This window comes from Pipistrellus hanaki (assembly GCF_964339955.1).
Source record: "Pipistrellus hanaki genome assembly, chromosome: 11".
In the NCBI taxonomy this organism is placed as follows: domain Eukaryota; kingdom Metazoa; phylum Chordata; class Mammalia; order Chiroptera; family Vespertilionidae; genus Pipistrellus; species Pipistrellus hanaki.
Genome location: NC_140513.1, coordinates 14,205,971 through 14,226,699, shown reverse-complemented (window position 1 = coordinate 14,226,699; position 20,729 = coordinate 14,205,971). Strand labels below are relative to the sequence as shown.

The following is a 20,729-nucleotide window of genomic DNA, read 5'->3' as shown; positions in this document are numbered from 1 at the left end:
GGGCTGTTGGGAAGGTAATGACACAATGTATGCAGTTCATTGCTTTATACAGTTCCCAGGACAGAGAGGTTTCTCACTGATAATAAATGACTTTCAGTCCGCAGGCTGACATTCTATCCACTGAGCCAAACCCGTTTGGGCCATAGGCCATTTCATGTAAAGATATTCGTGTTGGCCTTATCTCTAATGCATCTTCTGCCTCGGGGCTTTGGCACTCGCCCTTTCCTCTGCCTGGGACACTCTCTCGATAGGTCTCTGCCCACTTCTTCAGCATTCAGTGTAGATAACACATCTATAGAGATACCTCTGATCCCTCAATCTAAATCAGACCTTTTCAAATGAAATAATGATACAAGATGGGTCATAAGGCAGGACACAATTAAGTGCCAAATAAAGCAAAGAGTTAAAAACTAGGGCTTCACCCTAAGTGGTTTGGCTCAGTGGGTAGAGCATCGGCCTGCAGACTGAAGGGTCCCAGGTTCGATTCCAGTCAAGGGCATGTACCTTGGTTGCAGGCACATCCCCAGTAGGGGGTGTGCAGGAGGAAGCTGATTGATGTTTCTCATGGATGTTTCTAACTCTATCCCTCTCCCTTCCTCTCTGAAAAAAAATCAATAAAATATATTTTTTTAAATAAAATAAAAACTAGGGCTTCAAGGAATGAAAAGTTTACTGTGGATTAGAATGCTAGATAAGAATTCCCATAGGAGATAGAATATAAACTGATGGGGTAAGATTCAGGAAGATAGAAGGTAGGCAAGGTGGTCACTCCGGAGGCTGTGGGCAGGGCTGCCATATAGAATCATACAAGTGAACCACAAGGCCTCACAAGAGTAGATATTCAACTTGTGTCCTGCCCACTAAGACTCACCCATCAAGGCTTTGTCTGCCCAAAGTGGTCACCTTTGCTGATTGGTTCAAAGGATCCTAGGGCTAGTGGTGGCCCTGGGTTGAGGGGAAGGTGAGGAAAAGGTTCAGTGCACATAGATTTAAGATGATGATAATCATAAGCCTCTTGGGGGAGGGAGAAGGGGGGCAGGCTGGACTGTTTGAAACACAAGCCTTGGAGGAAGGAAGAACAGGAAGCAAGGCCTATTTGAGCTCAATGTCAGGTGTTTGAAAGCTCTGACTTATCAGGAAGCTCTAATATATGTTAGTGGAAAATTCAACCCCATATGGGATTCCCCAAAGAGAAGCTTCAGTTATGGCTGCTGAGGAGCAAGAGCAGGTGAGAGTTAGGGACTAGGACTACTTCCAAAATACTATACACAAATGTTTTAAAAATGTTTTAAAAATTCTGTCCAGGTTCTATTCTGGTCAAGGGCACATACCTTGGTTGCGGGCAGATCCCCAGTGGGTGATGTGCAAAAATCAGCTGATGGATGTTTCACTCCCATCGATGTTTCTAACTTTCTATCCCTCTCCCTTCCTCTCTGTAAAAAATCAATAAACTATATAAAAAAAATGAAATGGCCTATGTAGGTTTGATAAATAAAGTGGAAGACAACTTACTACGTTGTGAATTCATACTACTTTATGAGTCAACCTTTGTTCTAGACCCTGGAAATGAGGCTACGACGTATTCCTTTCCAGACTAACGGAGGAGGCTAAGATGATCTCAGGAGGCAGACCATGGTGGGAGGTTATGGTGCATGTCAGTTGGAGGGTAGAGACAGTAACTACTTCTGCCTTTGGGGACTGAGGGAAGCTTGGCCAAGGAGACATCTGAGTGGGGTCTGACATAGGAGTTTCCCAGGCAGAGACACAAAGGGAGAGGAAGTCTGGGGAGTGCCCAAAGGGATGGAGGCAGGAGAGAAGGGTGATTTCAGAGCGTGGCAACCAGGAAGGGCTAGGAAATTAACATGCTTGCACTGTCATGTCCATCATCTGGCTGATAGGTAATGAGATAGGGGAGGCTGGCCTGGCTGCGGCGCGGAGAATGAATAAGGGATGTGGAGTCTGGGAGACCCATGAGGAGTCTGGTACTGTGACCCAGGCTAAACACTTACATTGGGACAATGATTATAAGAACGCACAAGAGAGGAAAGATACAAAAGACGTTTTCATGTGAAAATCTATAAGCCTTGGAAATGGACTGGTGTTTGGAAGGCCGGGGAGAGGATGAGTTAAAACTTTGCAACTTTCAAACATGGGTGACTGAATGAAGGTGGTGCCCCTTGTTGAAATACTAGGAGGAGAGATAGGATTTGGGGGGGGGCGGGGCAGGCTGGAGGAGAGAGATTGGGGTGCTGTGAGAGCTTCTCTTCGGTACCATGGACAGCGCCAAGGTTCTCCAGAGGCCCTGGAGTACACACTATGAAGGGCAGTGGTTTTGGACGGTGGCTGCCTTAAAACCAGCAGAGGAGCTAATGTGACATGCAGACTTCCGGCCCACGCAGATGTTCCTCAATTTAAGAGGAAAAAGTCCTGGAAATGGATGTTGGTGATGGCTGTCCTTATGCTATTGAACTGTACACCTAAAAAAAAAAAATGGTTCCAATGATAACTTTTTTGTTGTTTATTTTACCACAAACCCTACATAATAGGAAAAGGAGTGGTTCATGTCCTCAACTTGAGAGGGAATCTGTAGGGCTTCTTCATGGCTTCCCCATCTCTTAGGGCGCTCTCCGACCCCAGGAAAGGGGGCTCCCCTTCTCTGGACTCTGGACGGGGGCTCTCCCGGGAGCAGCAGGCGTTTCTTCACACGGAAAGCTGCGCCCTCGGGGCCTGCACTGGTCATGCCCATCATCAGGCTGATGGTGCAGTTCCTCACAATGGGAGAGGCTAGGTCTCCTCCTCCAGGCCGGCAGTCGTCCCAGGGCGCGGGTGAGCGGGGGTGGGGCCTCTTGTTGGGGAGCTTTGTCTCTGCTCCCCAGAACCAGGCTCAGGCTCAGGAGCCGCACTGGAGCCCAAAACCTCTCCTACCCTGCATGTCACCTCCTCCAGCCTCTCGGAGCCCCGCGCCCAGGGCGGGCAGGCCGGCGGACGCCGCTCCGCCCTCTCCCGGCCCCCAGCTCCCCGCTCCCCGCTCTGCCCTCTTCCAAGATGGCCGCTTCCGCCTCGGGGGCCGGACTCGTCACGTGGTACCGCCGCCTGTGAGGTCGCATAGGCTTGGACAGCGGCGATTGTCCCTCCCCACGCGCCGTCCTCAGGCGTCGACTGCCCCTGTCAACTGGAGCCTGAGCGATCATGGCAACGGGCTCGGGCGGGGAGCGCGTGGCAGCGGCGGCGGCGGCAGAGCGGCGGCGGCGGCGGCGGTGGCAGTGGCGCTGGCACCGGCCCTGAGCGCCATGCAGCAGGGCGGCTCCGAGAGGGAGCCGGCGGCCGGATGGGAGGAGGAGGCGGCGGGGTCGGTCCGCGTGGACCCCGGCGCGTCCGGGGAGCCGGAGCGCAAGGCGAGGGAGGAGCGGGCCTCGACCCGGGCCCGGGCGCAGCCCCGTGCGGCCGAGGAGGGCGACGCCCGTCTCCCCCGGCGGCGGCCGCCGTCCACGCCGCTCGGGTGCAGGCCGAAGCCGGCGCCCGCGCGGGGCCTCGGGCCGCTCGGGAAGCCCCGGAGCAAGGGCCGAGGCTGCAAGCGGAGCTCGGGCCGCCGGTCGGACGAGTACTACTCCGTGCGGCCCATCACCGTGGACAGCTCCAAGGCCAGGACCTCGCTGGACGCTCTGAAGATCAGCATCCGTCAGCTCCAGTGGAAGGAGGTGAGGCGGGCTGGGGCCGGGGGCTGGGGCCGGGGGCGGGGGTGGGCGGCCCGGGCCAGGGCTGGGCGCCGCTCCCCAGGCACTCCCAGAGGCTGTCAGCTCCCAGGCGCGTTGGCCTCCCCTGCCTCTGTCTCCCCTTCAGCTCTCGTCCCCAGCGCTCAGCACCTGACCCCCCACTTTCTAGATATTTGTTTGTATGTCTGGCTCCTCCACTAGCGTGTGAGTCCCGGAGACCTGGGACCCTCTCTCTTTCGCTTTTTCACTCAAGTTGTATTTGCGTGGCCCTTCCCGTGTGACTTTTGCGCAGTGGAACAGTTTGTACTTTGTAGGCGGACAGACCCGGGCTCTCACCATACCCCGCTGCTTAGCCATGTGACCTTGAGCAAGTTGCTTTGCCTTTTAAACCTATTTTGTCCTCTGCAAAGTGAAGCTAATAATAACCATCTCACAGTTTTGTAGGTATTAGAATATTGTAGCATAGCACACGTGTGCAATAAATCCCATACTCGCTCTCTTCCTCCATCACCACTATGCCGGTCCCCACCACCATCACCGCCATCATCCTCATCATCCTCAGTGCAGGCACTGTATTTTATGTTGCAGGGCTTGGCATGCAGCAGGTTTCAGTCGGTGGTAGACGAAAGGGTGAATGAAGGAATGGGTTATTTGTTCCTGAACCCATTTTTGACCCCGTGGAGGCTGGGATGAAGCACCAATGACATCCAGACGTGTCTGTTGCAGTTGGCTTAGTGGATAAAGGCATTTGACTTTATTTGCAGCTTCTAAGACTATCTAACTTGCTTTCTTGTGTGTGAGGACTGTGATTTAGGGTAGTCGAGTCTGCAGACGTAGGCCCACATGGCCTGCTGATGGGACAGGATCTGCCACAGGCCGCTTGAGGACTCGGGGACTTAGCCCTGAGCCGTGGCTGTGGGAGATGTCCAGGAACAGTGTGAAGTTGGAACATGCATAGAGACGGCCACAGGTTTGATGTCCCATCAGGAAGGAGCCATGTAACGTGGAGGGAAGTTAAGAATCAGGCAGGGCAGACTTCCAGGTAAGTAGAGGTTAGCCATTGGGGAAGAACTCCAGGTGTCAGGGTCCTCAGCCTTGGGGCTTGGAATTGAGGGGAGGAGTTTCAAGCCTAGGAAACCTGGAGAAAGTGAGGGAGGACTCCCGGTTCTGGACAGGGTCCCAGGTTCACACCAGAGATCTGAGGACCAGAACAAGATAAAATTAGAGAACTCATCAGTGCCAGAGTCCTGATGAAGAGAGAATCTAGGGACTGAAACCAGGCCACAGTGCCAGGCAAGCTGATTGGCCCAAGCAGGGCCTGTGCGTAGCTTAGCCCCTTGGGAGAGAGATGTGTAGCTGGATAGATCTCGAGAGCCAGAGCCAGATGGACTCAGAAATCAGCAGGCATGCATGCCAGCCCAGGTTTGTTCTCTCGTCCCGTAAGTGTTCACCATGGATGCTGGGCCCTGCAGATCAAAGATGCTTAAGATGTAAGATGCTCTTGCCCTCAAGGAACTTAAAGTTCAGCAAGGGATAAAACACAATGAAGAAACCACTGCAGTAACAGGGTCTTTGCTTCTGCTTCTGGAAACCCTCTTTTCCCAATTAGGTGTATGTCTGACTCTGTCACTTCAGATCTCTGATCAAATGCCACTTCCTCAGACAGGCCTTGTGTGCTGATCCCTCTATATTTATTTATTTTTCCATAGCACTAGACTCTGACACTGTATTATGTACTGTTCGTTTATTGTTTGTTTTCCTCATTAGAATGTAAGCTCCATGAGGGCAGGTGTTTTTTTTTTTTTTTTTATTTACCTCAGCTGCTTGGCACCTAGAAGGTGCTCAATAAAATGTTATTGAATGAATGAACATGTCATGTGACAAGTGTTTCTCTCTCTTTATGTAAAGTTGTATGCGTTGTGGGAGGTGGAGGAGGGCCACTCAGGGCGGGCTTCCTGGAGGAGAGAGGTGGGAGCTGAGTTCTGAGTGCTGAAAAGGAGTAGGCGTTCTTTAAGGACTGTCGACTCTGATCCCTGGTTGAGGGAGTATTTGGGCAAAGCAGAGGTGTCTTTGAGGTTCAGCATGGCTGGATATTGAGTGGGTGGCACAGTAGTGAGAGATGAGGCTGGAGAGAAATGGCAGGGATCAGATAGTGTGTCACACTGTGGGATTTGGTCTTTTTTTTGGAAAGCTATGTGAGTCATTACAGAATTTTACGTTTCTTCCATTAATTGGCTGTGATGTCTTGGCAAGTGCATTAACTGTTTTAGGCCTCAGTTTGCCTGTCAATCAGATGGAGGTGGGTTGAACTGGTTCAGTGGTTCCTACTCTCTCTACTGCTGCAACCACACAATGGTGGTGTTATTCTACCTGAGACCCTTACACTGGTGAAGCCAGTTTCTAGGGCACTACTGGTAACCAACCTGTTTCCCCCAGTGTGAGTAGGGATGCTCATTCTACAATAGTATATTTTATACCATAATTCTCTCACAGTAAGATTTTACTATTAGATATATGATCATTTACTTCATGCCATTGTCTCCTATTTGTCAGTGAGATTCTGAGGACGGGTGGTGTCTGACTCATGTCCCTAATGCCCAGCACGTTGAGGGTGTTCAATGAATAATCATCAAATGATTGAGTGAAATATTTGCAAAGGAGCCCATATCTCATCTGAACCATGTGCCCTGTAGCAGAGCAAACTCCTAGAATGTGGAGTTTGAAAAGTAACAGACTAAGTAAGCTTTAAAGTTTCTTCCAGCTTTAAACCCGGATTATGGCATTCCTAGTACCGGCTACAAAGTTGACTTCATGATAAGTAACCTCTATGTAAACCAGGTCCTAACAAAGTACCAGCACACGAGCTCTCCAGGCCTCAGGGACCCATCTGTTACAGGGCGATGTTGGATAGGACCATCTCTAACGCTCAGCACTGACATTCTAGCAGCAGGAACATCTCCTGGGGTCTGCTGTGCAAGGAATTGAGCCAGTGTCCCTTGCATGACATTCTGTGCTACTGCTGCAGGATTTGAGGGTGCCCAGCTGGCCGGCTTTGGCAGGTGGTGGGTGGTAGCCCAGGCAAGAAATAGGGTCATAAATACCAACCAGGGTGAAAGTTCTGTCTCCTCTTTTGAGTGCATAGTGAGGGGCAACATGACACAGTCCCCTTAGCAGGGCAGTACCCAATCAGCATGTGAATTCCCACTTTTGCACTGCTACTGGGCACAATCTCTCTCCCTCCTTTACTTTTCTTCATTCCACATTCATTTAACAACTGTAACAAACCCTTGTATAGCTATTAACCTGTCAGACACTGTTCTGAGCATTTTACATGCATATGATGATTTCATTCTCTCACCACCCCAATATAGTATGCCTGACTGTCTCCCTCTTATAGGGGAGGAAGTGGAAATGAACAGAGGTTAACTTATCTAAAGTTATCTAAGCTGGTAAGCGGTAGAGCCAGCATTTGAAATAGGTATTTCATTTGAAGCCAGCAGTCAGTTCTGTCTTTCCCCCTGCTTCCTCTGGCTCTGTCTGCAGACTTGGCTTAGGGGTTGCAGATACAGATGTGACTGGGATTTATTCCTTGCCCTTCCAGCAGTGCCCAGTGCAATCTAGCCCAGGGACAGACATACCCCAGACTGTTACAATCTAGTCTGGGAGTTGAGTGAGTAAAGGGCATTTCATACAGAGAAGGAACAAAAGCGAGGAGTACAGATCAGGTTTTATGTGTAGGATGTGACGCTGGCAGCTTAGGGAGCATGTGGGAGAGTGGGGAGGGAGGGAGAAGGAGCCGGATCACAGAGGACACTGAAAGGCTGTACCAAGAAGCTCGCGCTTCTGCCTGGATGTGATCACGGGTTCTTGCCACATGCAGCCTGGGCTTCCCTTGCCCACTCACCGTCCCAAGTGAACCACGCCAACTGATGATTCCTTTCAGTCATGTCCACTCTGGTCAGGTCTAATTCAACTGTGCCACAGCCTTAAAATTTGTTTGAAAGGAAAAATTGCATATGTTAGCTCTGTGAACGTGGAGATAAAGATGTAAGTTTATTGTAGAACAGGAAAACCATGTTTACAGGTTCACCACTGAAGTTACAACATGAAAGAGTGGGATGGTTTCTGGCTCATGGTAGATGATCAAGGAATATTTACAAAATTGTATGGCCCACTTCCAGTCATGTGAGTCTCTCTCTTCATCTCCTGTATATTCTTTTGTGGTTTTGACACACTCATTAAAGAAAACCTTAGAGAGAAGGCCCCTCAGAGAATAGATGCCGCTGTCATTGTGAGCTGCCCTCCCCGGAGATGTAGGTTGTGTATATGCGCACAGTGGTGCCATGGACACCGGCTAATGTGGGTGAGAGAGTCGATAGAGGGACCTTTGTTGTAAAGGAATACTAGAGGCCCGATGTACAAGCCCTGTCCCAAGATCTACGTATTCCCGTGTGAGCTCTGCATCTCAGAGACTCCGAACCTGAGAACAGTGACCATGTTTCTCTATTCCAGATGGGCTGACACCTCTCCTTCGGCATCACATCACCTCCTGCCTTGCTGCCTCAGCTGCTGTTTGTGTACACATTTGTTTCCCTGGGTGTGTGTTTGAACCATTGCCTAGTATTTTTGTAAATGCCTCTTAAACTCTTGGCAGGCATTTCTGATGGTGCTTTCTCTTCTCTCATCTGCTTTCGTGTCATCTGAGTAAAGCCTTCTCATCCTTAATGGAGCTGTGAGAAGAGGGTGATTTGTCCCCCCTAACCCTTCCCACCCCACCTCCCCCCATGCCATCATCCCCAGTCGTAGTGTTACTTTTCTTGGAATTCCTTCAGTCCTCTGCCTAGGACTCTTATGAAGGCCAGCTTCCATATTTGCTCTATATGTTGATAGGGAGATTTTATTTCAATTTGGAACTATGAATTATTGGAATTTAAGAAAGCAAGAGTGGAAAACTTTCTGGAAGTCTGAGGTTATTTACAAACTCCTTTGTTCAATTTTCCAAAACAATATGTGCTTATAAAAACATATACAATTCACAAGTATATAAAATAAAAAACAAAAATCTCTGCTCTCCACTCTCTGTTCCCCTCCCTCTTCCCACCATTTCTCTTTGGAGGCAACACCAGGATTATAGTTTGGTTTGTTTCTTTTCAGATTTTTTTTTTTTCTAATTCCTATATGTATCAGCATAACTAAATTGGGCTATGGCAACAAGCAACCACAAAATATTAGTGGCTTCCCAACAAAAGTTTATTGCTTGCTCACACTTAAGCGTTCAGTGTGGGTTAGGGGTGGTGGTGGGAGCCTGGGGGTCTCATCCATCTTGGTTATTCAGAGACTCACGCTTCCAGCTCATCACAATAAGTCACTGAAGGAAGGGAACATAGGGAATTGTGGCTTTTAAGACTTCTGTCCAGAAGTGATTGCTCACATCTTATTCATCAAAGCGTGGCTAATTTCAGGAGGGTTGGGTTGTGCTGTCCTCCCCTGAGGGTGTAAGAGGAGAATCTGACTATCCGTGCCAAGGACTACTCTGTAGCTGTACATTTTCAATAAGTGAATTGTCTGGTATGTGAAGTATCCTATATAATAAAACCCTAGCTGAAACCGGTTTGGCTCAGTGGTAGAGCATTGGTCTGCGGACTGAAAGGTTTCAGGTTCGATTCCGGTCAAGGGCATGTACATTGGTTGCAGGCACATCCCCGGTAGGGGGTGTGCAAGAGGCAGCTGGTCGATGTTTCTCTCTCATTGATGTTTCTGGCTCTCTATCTCTCTTCCTTCCTCTTGTAAAAAACCAATAAAATATATTTAAAAACAAACACACACACAAAAAATACACACCCTAATACGCAAATTGACCGAATGGTGGAATGACTGGTTACTATGATGCACACTGACCACCAGGGGGCAGACGCTCAATGCAGGAGCTGCCTCCTGGTGGTCAGTGCGCTCCCACAGGGAGAGTGCCACTCAGCCAGAAGCTGGGCACAGCTAGTGAGAGCAGCAGTGGTAGTGGCAGCCTCTCCTGCCTCTGTGGCAGCACAAAGGACCCCTTGGGGGATGTCCACCTGTCAGCTTAGGCCCACTCCCTTTGGCAGGTGGACAACCCTTGAGGGGTCTTAGACTGAGGACCCCCCCCCCCCCCCAAATGCACAAATGTTGTGCACTGGGCCTCTAGTATTTCAATAAAGCTGTTGAAAAAAATGCTACATGCTTACCCAGTTCTCATCATTGAAGAATTTTTGTCTTCTAGGTTGTAATTGCAAATATGCTTAGAAACTCAAATTAGTCCAGTGCACCCTGTTAATTCCGCATTGCACTATTGCCTGTTATTGGTATACTAGAGGCCCAATGCATGAAATTTGTGCAAGAGGAGGCCTTCCTTCCCTTGGCTGCCGGCACCAACTTCCTTCTAGCACCTAGGACCCGGGCTGGCTTCCCCCGTCCGCCCAGCTTTGTCAGGAAGAATGTCTGGAATGATGTCTGGTCTAATTAGCTTATCACCTTTTTATTATTATAGACTGTAGACCCGATGCATGAAGATTCGTGCAAGAATGGGTCTTCCTTTCCCTGGCTGCCGGCACTGCCTTTGCTCCGGCCTAGATCAGCCTTTCTACCTTCCCACTTCCCACACTGCCCAGAGGTCTGGAGTGGCTGGGGCAGTGTGGAACGCCTGTATCGTCCCCATGGCAAATTAACCTGCTATCTTTGTTGGGTTAATTTGCATACTCACTCCTGATTGGCTGGTGGGTGTCATGAAGGTACAGTCAATTTGCATCTTTCTCTTTTATTAGTGTAGATGGGCTTCTTGGTTACCTGTGTCTAATGGAATCTTATCCTGGTTGCCAAAAGTAGTAGCAGCTGTAACAGCTACTTGTTTTGTTTTTGTGGGTGTTAACTTGAATATTTGCCTAAAGAATAAAGTTTATGCTTCTTATGAGGGCTCCATATAATTCTTTCTACCACCTGAGATGCAGTATAGCATGGTGGATAAAAGCTTGGGATTTGTAGCCAATTTAACATTAGGCCAATTTTATTGTGAGCCTTGGTTTCTTTACCTATATAACTAGAGGCCCAGTGCATGGATTCATGCACTGGTGGGGTCCCTCGGCCTGGCCTGTGTGCTTTCACAATCTGGGACCCCTTGGGGGATGTCAGATTGCTGGTTTCGGCTTGATCCCCACAGGCCAGGCTGAGGGACTTCACTGGTGCTCGAATCCGTGCACTGGGTCTCTAGTATGCATATAAGATCTTTGGTTAATGTCTTCTCACCTTCCCCCTTCCCCTGTTCCCTCTGAGATTCATCAGTCTGCTCCATGTTTCCATGCCTGTGCATTGAGCATCTGTCCCCTGGTGGTAAGTGTCCATCATAGCTACTGGTCAAATAGTTGGATGGTTGCTTAGGCTTTTATATATATATAGATGGACATCAAATATTAGTAATCAGACCTCATGGAGTTGTTTGTTGCCAGCCTAAAAAGATATAATCATGTCAAGTCCTGGTACATAAAGACTCGATTGGATTTTTTTTTTTTATTAGCATCTTTAGACTTACTTCATATATTCCAGGCAGCAAACTCATCCTATCTTTGGCATTGCAGAGTTCAAGCAGAAATAGAAAGCCAGCTGTTTGTAATCTTTGGGTTTTGGCCGGGTTTACTTTCCATGATAACATAGCTTTCTTTAGCCTGTGCTCTTGTTCCTTTCTTAAGGAATCTTAGGCTCTGTGTGAAACTACCTACACAAATCCTTATCCTATTACTGGATTTTTATGACATTTTCTTTGAAATTACAAAACTTTATGACTCTATAGGTAGGTTGCAATGATGTTCCTCTAATGGTATGTTCTAACTATGAAAACTGATTACTCCTAAGACATTTTTCTCGGAAAAAGGGCTGTGTGCAGGGAATAAAAGGGGAGGCAAATGGTCCTTCTTGGGTGACAGTTTAATAAGCGCCAGCTGTTTACTGAGGATTGCTGTTTGAAGAGTTTATGCAGCACTATTCCATTAGAATGTGCAGAAGTATTCCTGGAAAGTACGGTGACTAAAGCATGCAGTTTGATCTTAAATTCTGAGGCTTTGAAAGGTCTTCATTATTCAACAAATATATGCTGAATGTCTACTGTGCTTTAAGTCCTGTGCAAGGCACTGTTAGTAAAGATACAACCAGATGCCATTCCTGTCCTGAACCAGGGCCACCTCTATCCTATATTGTCCTCTTGTGTAAATTAGAAAAGGTGCCCCTGCTCCTTAAGGAGAAAAATATTAAATTAGTAAATATATTATTTATACCTCAAAACAGATTTGTTATAGCAAAAGGATTATTAGTGAGAAATAAATACTAGCTATTGAATAATATATATTAATAGAATGAAGTTCTTATTGATGTTAAACTTGGAATTCAGAAATATTCTGGCATAGTAAACATCAGATGATTGAACCCCAACATGAAACTTCACATTTATCTAGTATACTAATACAATGAAGTATTTTTAAGAAAAAGTTAAAAGAACTCACCAATTATATGTCAGATATAATAGCAGATCTTATTTAGAAACATGCTCTATTTTATTTTTTATTTTTTAATATATTTTATTGACTTTTTACAGAGAGGGAGAGGGATAGAGAGTTAAACATCGATGAGAGAGAATCATCGATCAGCTGCCTCTTGCACACCCCCTACTGGGGATGTGCCCGCAACCAAGGTACCTGCCCTTCACTGGAATCAAACCTGGGACTTTTCAGTTCGCAGGCCGACACTCTATCCACTGAGCCAAACCGGTTTCGGCATGATCTATTTTGAATGTTACTGGACCAACAAAGTCTTTTGGTAATCCAATTTGCCAAAGGAGAACATATATATTGTCTTGTTAAAATAAGACACTTGAAATTCTCATGTGCCAGAAATTCTCATCATAAATACAAAATTGCCCAAATCATCTGATGTTTATTTACCCAACCGTAATATTTCTGAATTTCCTGCTTAAATCAACAAGTACTTTCATTATGATAATATGTAAAATTACATATTACTAAAATTTTTATGAATAATTAATTTGTAGTAGAGTAGAAAATATAATTATAAAATATGAAAAGTGTTCAAAACATTAAAGATGTCTGTCTGTGGACAGCATCATGGCACCCTTCTTCATGACCTAAAAAGCCAGATGTGGTGGCCCTCCAGGCCCCAGGCCAGGGGGGTAGACATAGCTGGTGATTCTAATGTGAGACGCTGAGTTCTACTAGCCTGTTAACCGAGCGGGACATATAAATACGTCAAACGTAAACAATATCGGATACGGGTAGGACATATGAATACGTCCTTGAAATATATGTTGCGCCCTGAAATGGGAGGGATGTATATTTCCGAACAACAAAGGTATTAGTCATCCATACCTGTCTTGACATGAATTTAAGACATGGAGGAAATCAGTATAATTTCGCTATTGAGAGTGGTGGACGTGTTCTGGGTGAGCAGTGACGGGTATGTACTTACACTTACCTAAGTATTTTCGTATTATATGTTATTTACTTATATTTTTTATATCTCCAACCTTTATATAATAGAAAAACATATATAATTTATCCAATCATCAATAATTTGTTAGAAAAGTTTAAAAGTTTTTATGTATGTGAAATATGCGTAGATGAATCTCTTTTATTATGGAAAGGGAATTTATCTTGGAAACAATATATATCTACAAAAAGAGCTAGATTTGGAATGAAGTTGTTTATTTTGAGTGAAAGCCAATCTGGATACGTACAAAATATAATTTTATACACAGGCAAGGACACAAATTATGGTTCGAACTACCCACAAGAAAAACAATGAACAAGAATTGTTTTGGAGTTAACACATGACTTACTGAATAAAGGGTATAGGATTTACTTAGATAATTTCTATACGTCAATTCATTTGGCTGAACTCTTGTGTCAAAACAATACAGACATTGTTGGAACAATGAGGATAAACAGAGTCGGAATCCCCAGTGAAATAAAAACAAAAAAATTACAGAAAAATGAACATATAGTAAGAATCAAAGACAAACTTATGGTTTTAAAATGGAAGGATAAAAAAGACGTATTGATGCTCAGTTCTATTCATAATGACGAAAAGACAATGATTGAAAAGAGAGGAAGAAGGCAAGAAAAACTGAATGTTGTCCTGGATTATAACAAGAATATGGGCAGCGTAGATTTGGGAGATGGAGTTATGGTGGCCTACACGGCTGCCCGTAATAGGGTAAAAAAATTTTATAAAAAATTTTTTCTACGATTGATATGTGCTGCTTCAATGCATATATTATATACAAAAAAGATAAAGGTCATTTGGATCGATTACACTTTTTGATAGAGTGTGTAGAGAAATTGGTAGATAACAACATAGTGAAAACCCACCCAAAGACATCAACAAGCAGCTCTACATCTAACCATCACGCTTAGTTGAAAGGCATTTTCCAGAACAAATGAAAAGCGATATAGGAAAAATTAAATCCAGGAAATTCCGAGTTTGCTACAAAAAAGGTGTTAGGAAAGAATCTACATACTGGTGTCCAGATTGTAAGGTAGCACTATGTATCAACAATTGTTTTAAAATATATCACACGGAAGTTGAGTTTTGAATTTCTACATCTATATTTCAATTTTTTAAACTCAATATTTCTATTTTATTTGTGTGCTTTTGTTTATTGTTCTGTAATTGTTAACTTTTTTATATTTTTATTGTGTATAGAAATAAAAAATATATATTTTTTGTAATCTATAATTGTAAAACTTATAATTTTTTAATTCGATGTTTCCATTTTTTTGTTGGTATTCTTTTCTATTTGTTTGTAATTTTGTATTTTCCTTTGTGCTTTATATATAAATAAATGAAAAAATATATATTTCATTTATTTTAATTAAGTATAAATTAAAAAAATAATAATATATACGTCCACTGGGCGTGACGTACTGACACGTCCTAGTGAAAGAGTATGCGCCCGTTGTACTTTGCGTAATTAAAAAGGGAACTCCCCGGTTAACAGGCTAGCAGTGTGTATACAATGTGATGGGAGGCAAGACAAGGTCAAAGGCTTGTGTGTGTGTGAGAACTGAGTAAGGAGCATCGTCTTTTGATATATTTGGCTGTCAAGTAGCCTCTAAACCTTCTTTCTAGATTCCAGCTACTCTCTGAATAAGTGAGGTAGCTGAGTTCCAGTTTGGAGAGGTGTTTATACTTTTAATAAGACTGTGAGGCTCTCTCCTCTTGCCTACACCTTCCTCTGTCTTTAGGTGTCTGTTATCATAACATGAATCAGCTTTTTGTTATAGCTTGTTTAATTTTCTTTCTTTCCCTGTTATAGTTTAAAATTTTTTCTTTATTTTACTTTTTAAAATATATATATATATATATATATATATATATATATATATATTGATTGATTGATTGATTTCAGAGAGGAAGGGAGAGGGAGAGAGAGATAGAAACATAAATGATGAGAGAGAATCATTGATCAGCTGCCTCCTGCACACCCCATGCTGGAGATTGAGCCTGCAACCCAGGCTTATGCCCTGACCGGGAATTGAACTATGATGTCCTGGTTCATAGGTCCTGGCTCAACCACTGAACCACCCTAGCCGGCCTCTTTCCCATCAAATTTTAAATTCAACTGGTGCAAGAGCCACATCTGTCTTGTTTATTATTGAATCCTTATACTCCAGTGCACAATGCATGGCATCTTATATAATAAGCTTTTGACAGAATATTGGCTGAATGATTTTTTTATTCATTCCTCAGACATTTCCTGAACTCTTATTTTTGTGCCATGGAGTCCGCTGAGCACAGGGCAAACAAAGAAATGACCCCAAGAGTGAATCAGGGAGCTCACTGTGTAGTAATCACGCTCTAGTGGAGGAAGAGCAGTGTTAAAGAGAGATGGAGAACAGCTGGCTCAGACTCTGGCTCAGTGAGGGTCTCCTATAGCAGGGGCCTCTCAGCTGAGTCTGGATGCGAGAGAGGAGCGAGCAAGGTTTCTGGGGGGTGGAAACAGGACAAGTACTTTATTTAGACAGGGATCAGCATGTTGGCATGCTAGAGCACAAAGAACTGGGGGGATGCAAACATTTATCTGGCTGGAATACAGAATTTGAGGGAGGGAGAGCGATGATTGGGCCTGAGAGGTAGGCAGAGCCAAGGCTGAGAGGTTGGAGGAGCCGTTGGAAGGTTTTGAATAGGTGTGTGTGTAACAAAAATCACATTTGTATATTGGACAGAACCCTCTGGCTGTGGTGTGGAAAGTGTGTTTAGGGGTTGGGTGGTTAATTCGAAGTAGAGAAAACCCTGAGAGCAAAGATGGAGGCTTCCTGCTCAATTTCCAGCTTCTGGCAGGGGAACCTTCTAGCACTCCTCTGATGCAAGTGGTGTTTATATCATTAGCTCTACCTTACAGATGAGGTAACCAGGGCCGGGACTGACCGAAGGACTCAAACCCAGGTCTTCGGCGATACCAAGTTAAGTGCAGTCTCCTTGTCCCATGTTGCCAGGCAGGTTGGCAGAGCTGGGGAGAGAATTGGCTCTTCTCCCCAGGGATCGCTCTCTTACTTTCTGATGAGGGAGGGGACTCTGTCTTCCAACCCCCTAATGTGGCCCTTCAGGTCATGGTGCCCCCTTCCCTTAGCCTCCTCCCAGGCAGAAAGAGATGGAGGCCCAGGGGGGCGCTGAAAGCTGTCTTCACGAAAGCAGTGGGGAGAAATTTGTGGGCTATTGGCATTCTCATTGCCTGGGTATCACGCTGCTATTTAATAAAGGTCTCATTGCTTGATGTGCCATTACATAACCAATGATATATTTCAACTTCATTGAGGAGGAAGATGCAGAGTTAAATCACATCCAGACAGTGTGGAAACAAAAGCATAAAGAGGCCGTTCACATGCATGGCTTTCCTCCAAGGGGGAGGGAAGGGAACAAACCATCATGGGGTCCCAGCTGAGCCAGGCACACAGGTTAGGAGCTTTTGCATTTTTTTTTTCTTTTCTTACTTGGTGCTAGTGGAGAAGGTGCTGTGCGTTCTGTAGGTGAGGAAGCCGAGTGTCCGGGACACTGGCCATCCCATCAAGGTGGAACTGGCATCTCAACCCTGGGTCCGCCCTCGCGGTGCCTGCTCCTCCCCTGCACCGCGCTGCCTCCCCTGTGCACTCTGTTCTCTCTGGGTCACAAACCATGACTGATTGTTGTGCAAAGGATGAGCGGTGTGCGGAGGTCTGCAGCCTGTGCCAGAGAGGGACTCTCTTAGTCTTCACTGTATCCCCAAGCCCAGTGACACTGTTGAACACCAAGGGACTTTGTGCTTCTCAGGATCTGTTTCCGTTGTTCACTGTGTGCGTGTGTGTGTGTGTGTGTGTGTGTGTGTGTGTGTGTGTGTGTGTTTGTTAGACTAGGCTGAACTGTGTGACAAGGAGACACAACATGTGAGAGCTCAACATAATGGCAGGCTCGCCCTTGTGAACAGCCTGGGGGGAGTTACTCAGTTTGGTGGGGTGTCATTCGGGGATTTGGGGCCTTTCCATTGGTGGCTCTGCCATCCCTCGGAGTCTCTGCATCAGCAGCCAGGCAGCAGGCGAGGAAGGAGTGAGGAGGACGGGAGGTTTCTCTGCGTCCTGCTGGCGGCACAGAGCACTTCTGCCCACGTTCCACTGGGGGGAGCCGAGACACACAGACACACGGCACAGAGGAAACCAGCGTGGACAGGAGTGGCAAAAGCATTTTATTCAGGAGCTGTTGTAACAGGAGAAAGAGACCTGGCTATGAAAGTGGGCTCCACTCCAAGAACAAGTGGGGACTTAGAGCCAGGGAGCAGGGAGGGTCAGGGGGTGGATAATTCCTAAGAGGAAACATAGGGGTAAAGGGGAACCCCGGCTAAACCAATTCAATAGGGTTCTTGCTGAAGACAGGCCAGGGAGGTGATAAGCAGGGTGGGAGATGAGGAGTCTGATTACATATCGAGGGGGATTAGATATTGGGGAGGTTCTTGCTAATAGTAAGCAGGATTCTTGCTACACTGGGCAGTGCAGAGACCACTATGGAGGTGCAAAGGTTGAGACCTGGGGGGAGAGGATTTAGAGGAGCCTGATTGGAATTTGGTCAAGGAGAGAGTCTTTATCACTGCAAGGGGGACTGGGAAATGTCATCCACTATTGTGTGCAAGAAAAAGAGAAGGATTTTGGGGAACAGCCCATGATCTGCCACAGTGAAGTGTGGAAAAAGGATTTGGAGTTTGTCAAAACCGGGTTCAAACCCAGGCTCTGCTCCTTGCTAGCTGTGTGGATTTAAATTAAATTAAATAACTCGCCCAACCTTCAGCCTCAGTTTCCTCAGCTGAATAACGGCGGATAGTGACCCCTGCCCTAGATGATGATTGGAGATAAGTAGTACGTAATAGGTATCCAATACATTGTGACCATTATTATTACTCTATGCACCATTCTATTATGTATCCCAGTTTTACTTGACTGAAAATTTATTGATAAAAACCTACATAATGAAAGTATAAACACTGAATAGTATGTATCTCACTCATCCTACCTTCAGTTCCCTTCCTCAGAGGCAACCACGATGAGCAGTCTCTTGGTGTGTTTCCAGAGCTATGTCTACACAAGCGAACTAGTGTACACAGCCCTTTTTATTGACTAATGCTTTCAGGTGATACATTCTACTCTGCACCTTTGATTTCATTTAACAAGTAACTTAGCTATTGATTGATATTAGCGTATAGTGACTTGCTGCATCCTTTCCTTAAGGCTGCGTCACATTCCGTACTAAGTGTCTAGCACAGGGGTCCTCAAACTTTTTAAAGTGGGGGCCAGATCACGGTCCCTCAGAGAGCTGGAGGGCCGGACTATATGAACTACTAATTCCTACTGTAACACCTCGGCTGCGCTCACTGCCCAAAAAACCTGGTGGGCCAGATCAGACTCCTCTGCGGGCCGCATGTGGCCCGGGGGCCGTAGTTTGAAGACCCCTGGTAGCACTTACTCAACTGGGGGCCCATTGAAAGCATTTAGCTGGTTATAGTGTTTTGCCACTTTATAAAGCTGCAGTGACCATAACCTTGAATATTTCTCTGTGCACTTGTGAGAAAACTTCCATAGGATAAAAAACCTAGGATTCATACTGTGCATTAATTCTCTTCAAAAGTAGGATTTAACATTTGGAATGCTTCTCTCTGAGAGCTGTTGTGGAGAGAAAGGATTAGGAATTAGAGACTTGGCTTGTCAGGAGAAGGTGATGAATAAAGTATCTTTTTTTTTTTTTTTTTTTTTTTTTTTTTTTTACATTTAAAGCCATTACTAGCATAAACCTTTATTGCCTCTTACCATGGGGCCTCGATTCCCGATTCCACAGCAGGAATATTTGGCAGATTTATAAACCATTGCAAATGCAAATCGGCCTTTAGCTTCGGAATTTATTTTCCCACATACACAAATTGTCAACCAACTTTCTAAGTTCTACAACCAACAAAGGAGTTGGATTGACGACAATAAAAACAAAAGTCTATGTTTTTGTTTGTTTTTGAGTGGCAGATGCAAACAGCATCCAGTGCTTTCTCTATATTAGCTATTTTTCACACATTATCTCATTGAATCCTTGCAGACCTTTGAAATGAAAAATATTATCCCTGTTTTCTAAACAAAGAAAGGAACTTGCTCAGGGTCATGTAAAACCAAGGTCTGAACTCAAGTCTTGATGACGATACTACTCAGTGGTCCTGCTTTCATGGGACTTAGAGTCTAGTTGGGAGTAATGGACACTTCAAAACTTACTACAAAAATAATCATGAGTGACCCAGCATGTATTCTTACTGAGGAAATCAGTAGAGCTTCACTGATTGTCAAGTTTTACCTATTGCATGAACATCTGATGATCAGTAGTGCTTCTGAAAGATTTTTGTGGCCTTTCGGAGTATAGTGGAGGAGGACCTGTTATGGCTGCAAGCTAGGTATCTGGCACCCTTAGGCCTGACCTCATTCATCTAGTAACTCTCAGGTGGCTAGTCCAGTCTGCGTCTTTGGATGGTCTCAGCCTCTCAGTTCAGTATTGCTCTCTGCATAACCCTGAATCTGGCTTGGTGATTTGTGTCCTTCCCTGATGTCTTCCCCACACCCTTTATCAAACTTCTCCATTTAAAGCACTTTCTAAATTATATGCCATTATTATTATTAATGACTCACTACACCCCCACACCACCACTCTGCTCCCCCTGTTCCCCAGCCTTTGAGCTGGTATCATCTCAACACTCAATCTCTACTTTTTGGAAATTGGGTTCAGTTCTTCTAGCTCCCAGGAGATCTACTGCCTATGAACAAAAATTGGCACATTAAATGCCCTCCCATTCCCACATTTTCAAACATCATATCAAGAGAACTGCATCCATTGTATCCTGGGGAGAGGGCCAGCTTTTCCATAACATGGTGTAGAATTAGTGCTTTGAGCCTGTGAATCTTTTTTATTAATTTCATATATCTTATTAGCTGTTGGTTCCATGTTAGCACACTCTTCTTGTTGGGCTATAAATTCACTCTTGTTTTATTTATTAACATACATTTGTTAAAGGCCTGATAGCATTAGGCCCACCACCTCTATTATCTCACTTATGGCTCTGAAATAAGTCTGCAGAGGTGGTATTATTAGCTCCCTTTGCCGTTGGGGAAAGCGAGGCTCAGAGAGGTTCATTAGCTTGCCCATGTTTCATCTAGTGAGTGGTAGGTCTGGGATTTGAACCTAAGTGTTTGGACTCTAATAAATTCGTAACCTCTCCCAGATGAAAGCTGCGGCTTCTAGTTTCTTATTAACCTGCTGCTTTGGTTACTCTACTCAGCTCCTTAATTAGCAATGACTCCGAATCAGTAGCATGTTTCTGAGACTTTAGGTGTGGGAATGGGTTTTGTTTTGACAGAAGTCACATAATCCATACTGAGAAGACATTACTTAATCCAAAATAAGAGATAGTAAAAATCCATAGGAAATCTGGAAGAA

The 20,729-nt window shown here is 45.3% G+C and overlaps 1 protein-coding gene across 1 annotated transcript in view; it reads left to right on the top strand.

Annotated features, from left to right (window-relative positions):
• Nucleotides 1-3,043: 3,043 nt before the first annotated feature.
• The window catches only part of TTLL11 (tubulin tyrosine ligase like 11), a 173,287-nt gene continuing 155,601 nt past the window's right edge, over nucleotides 3,044-20,729 (top strand). The window contains exon 1 of the mRNA XM_084899222.1: nucleotides 3,044-3,698. Coding sequence (XP_084755348.1) covers nucleotides 3,291-3,698 — 408 coding nt within the window. The 5' untranslated portion in view covers nucleotides 3,044-3,290. The remainder of the gene's footprint in view (nucleotides 3,699-20,729) is intronic.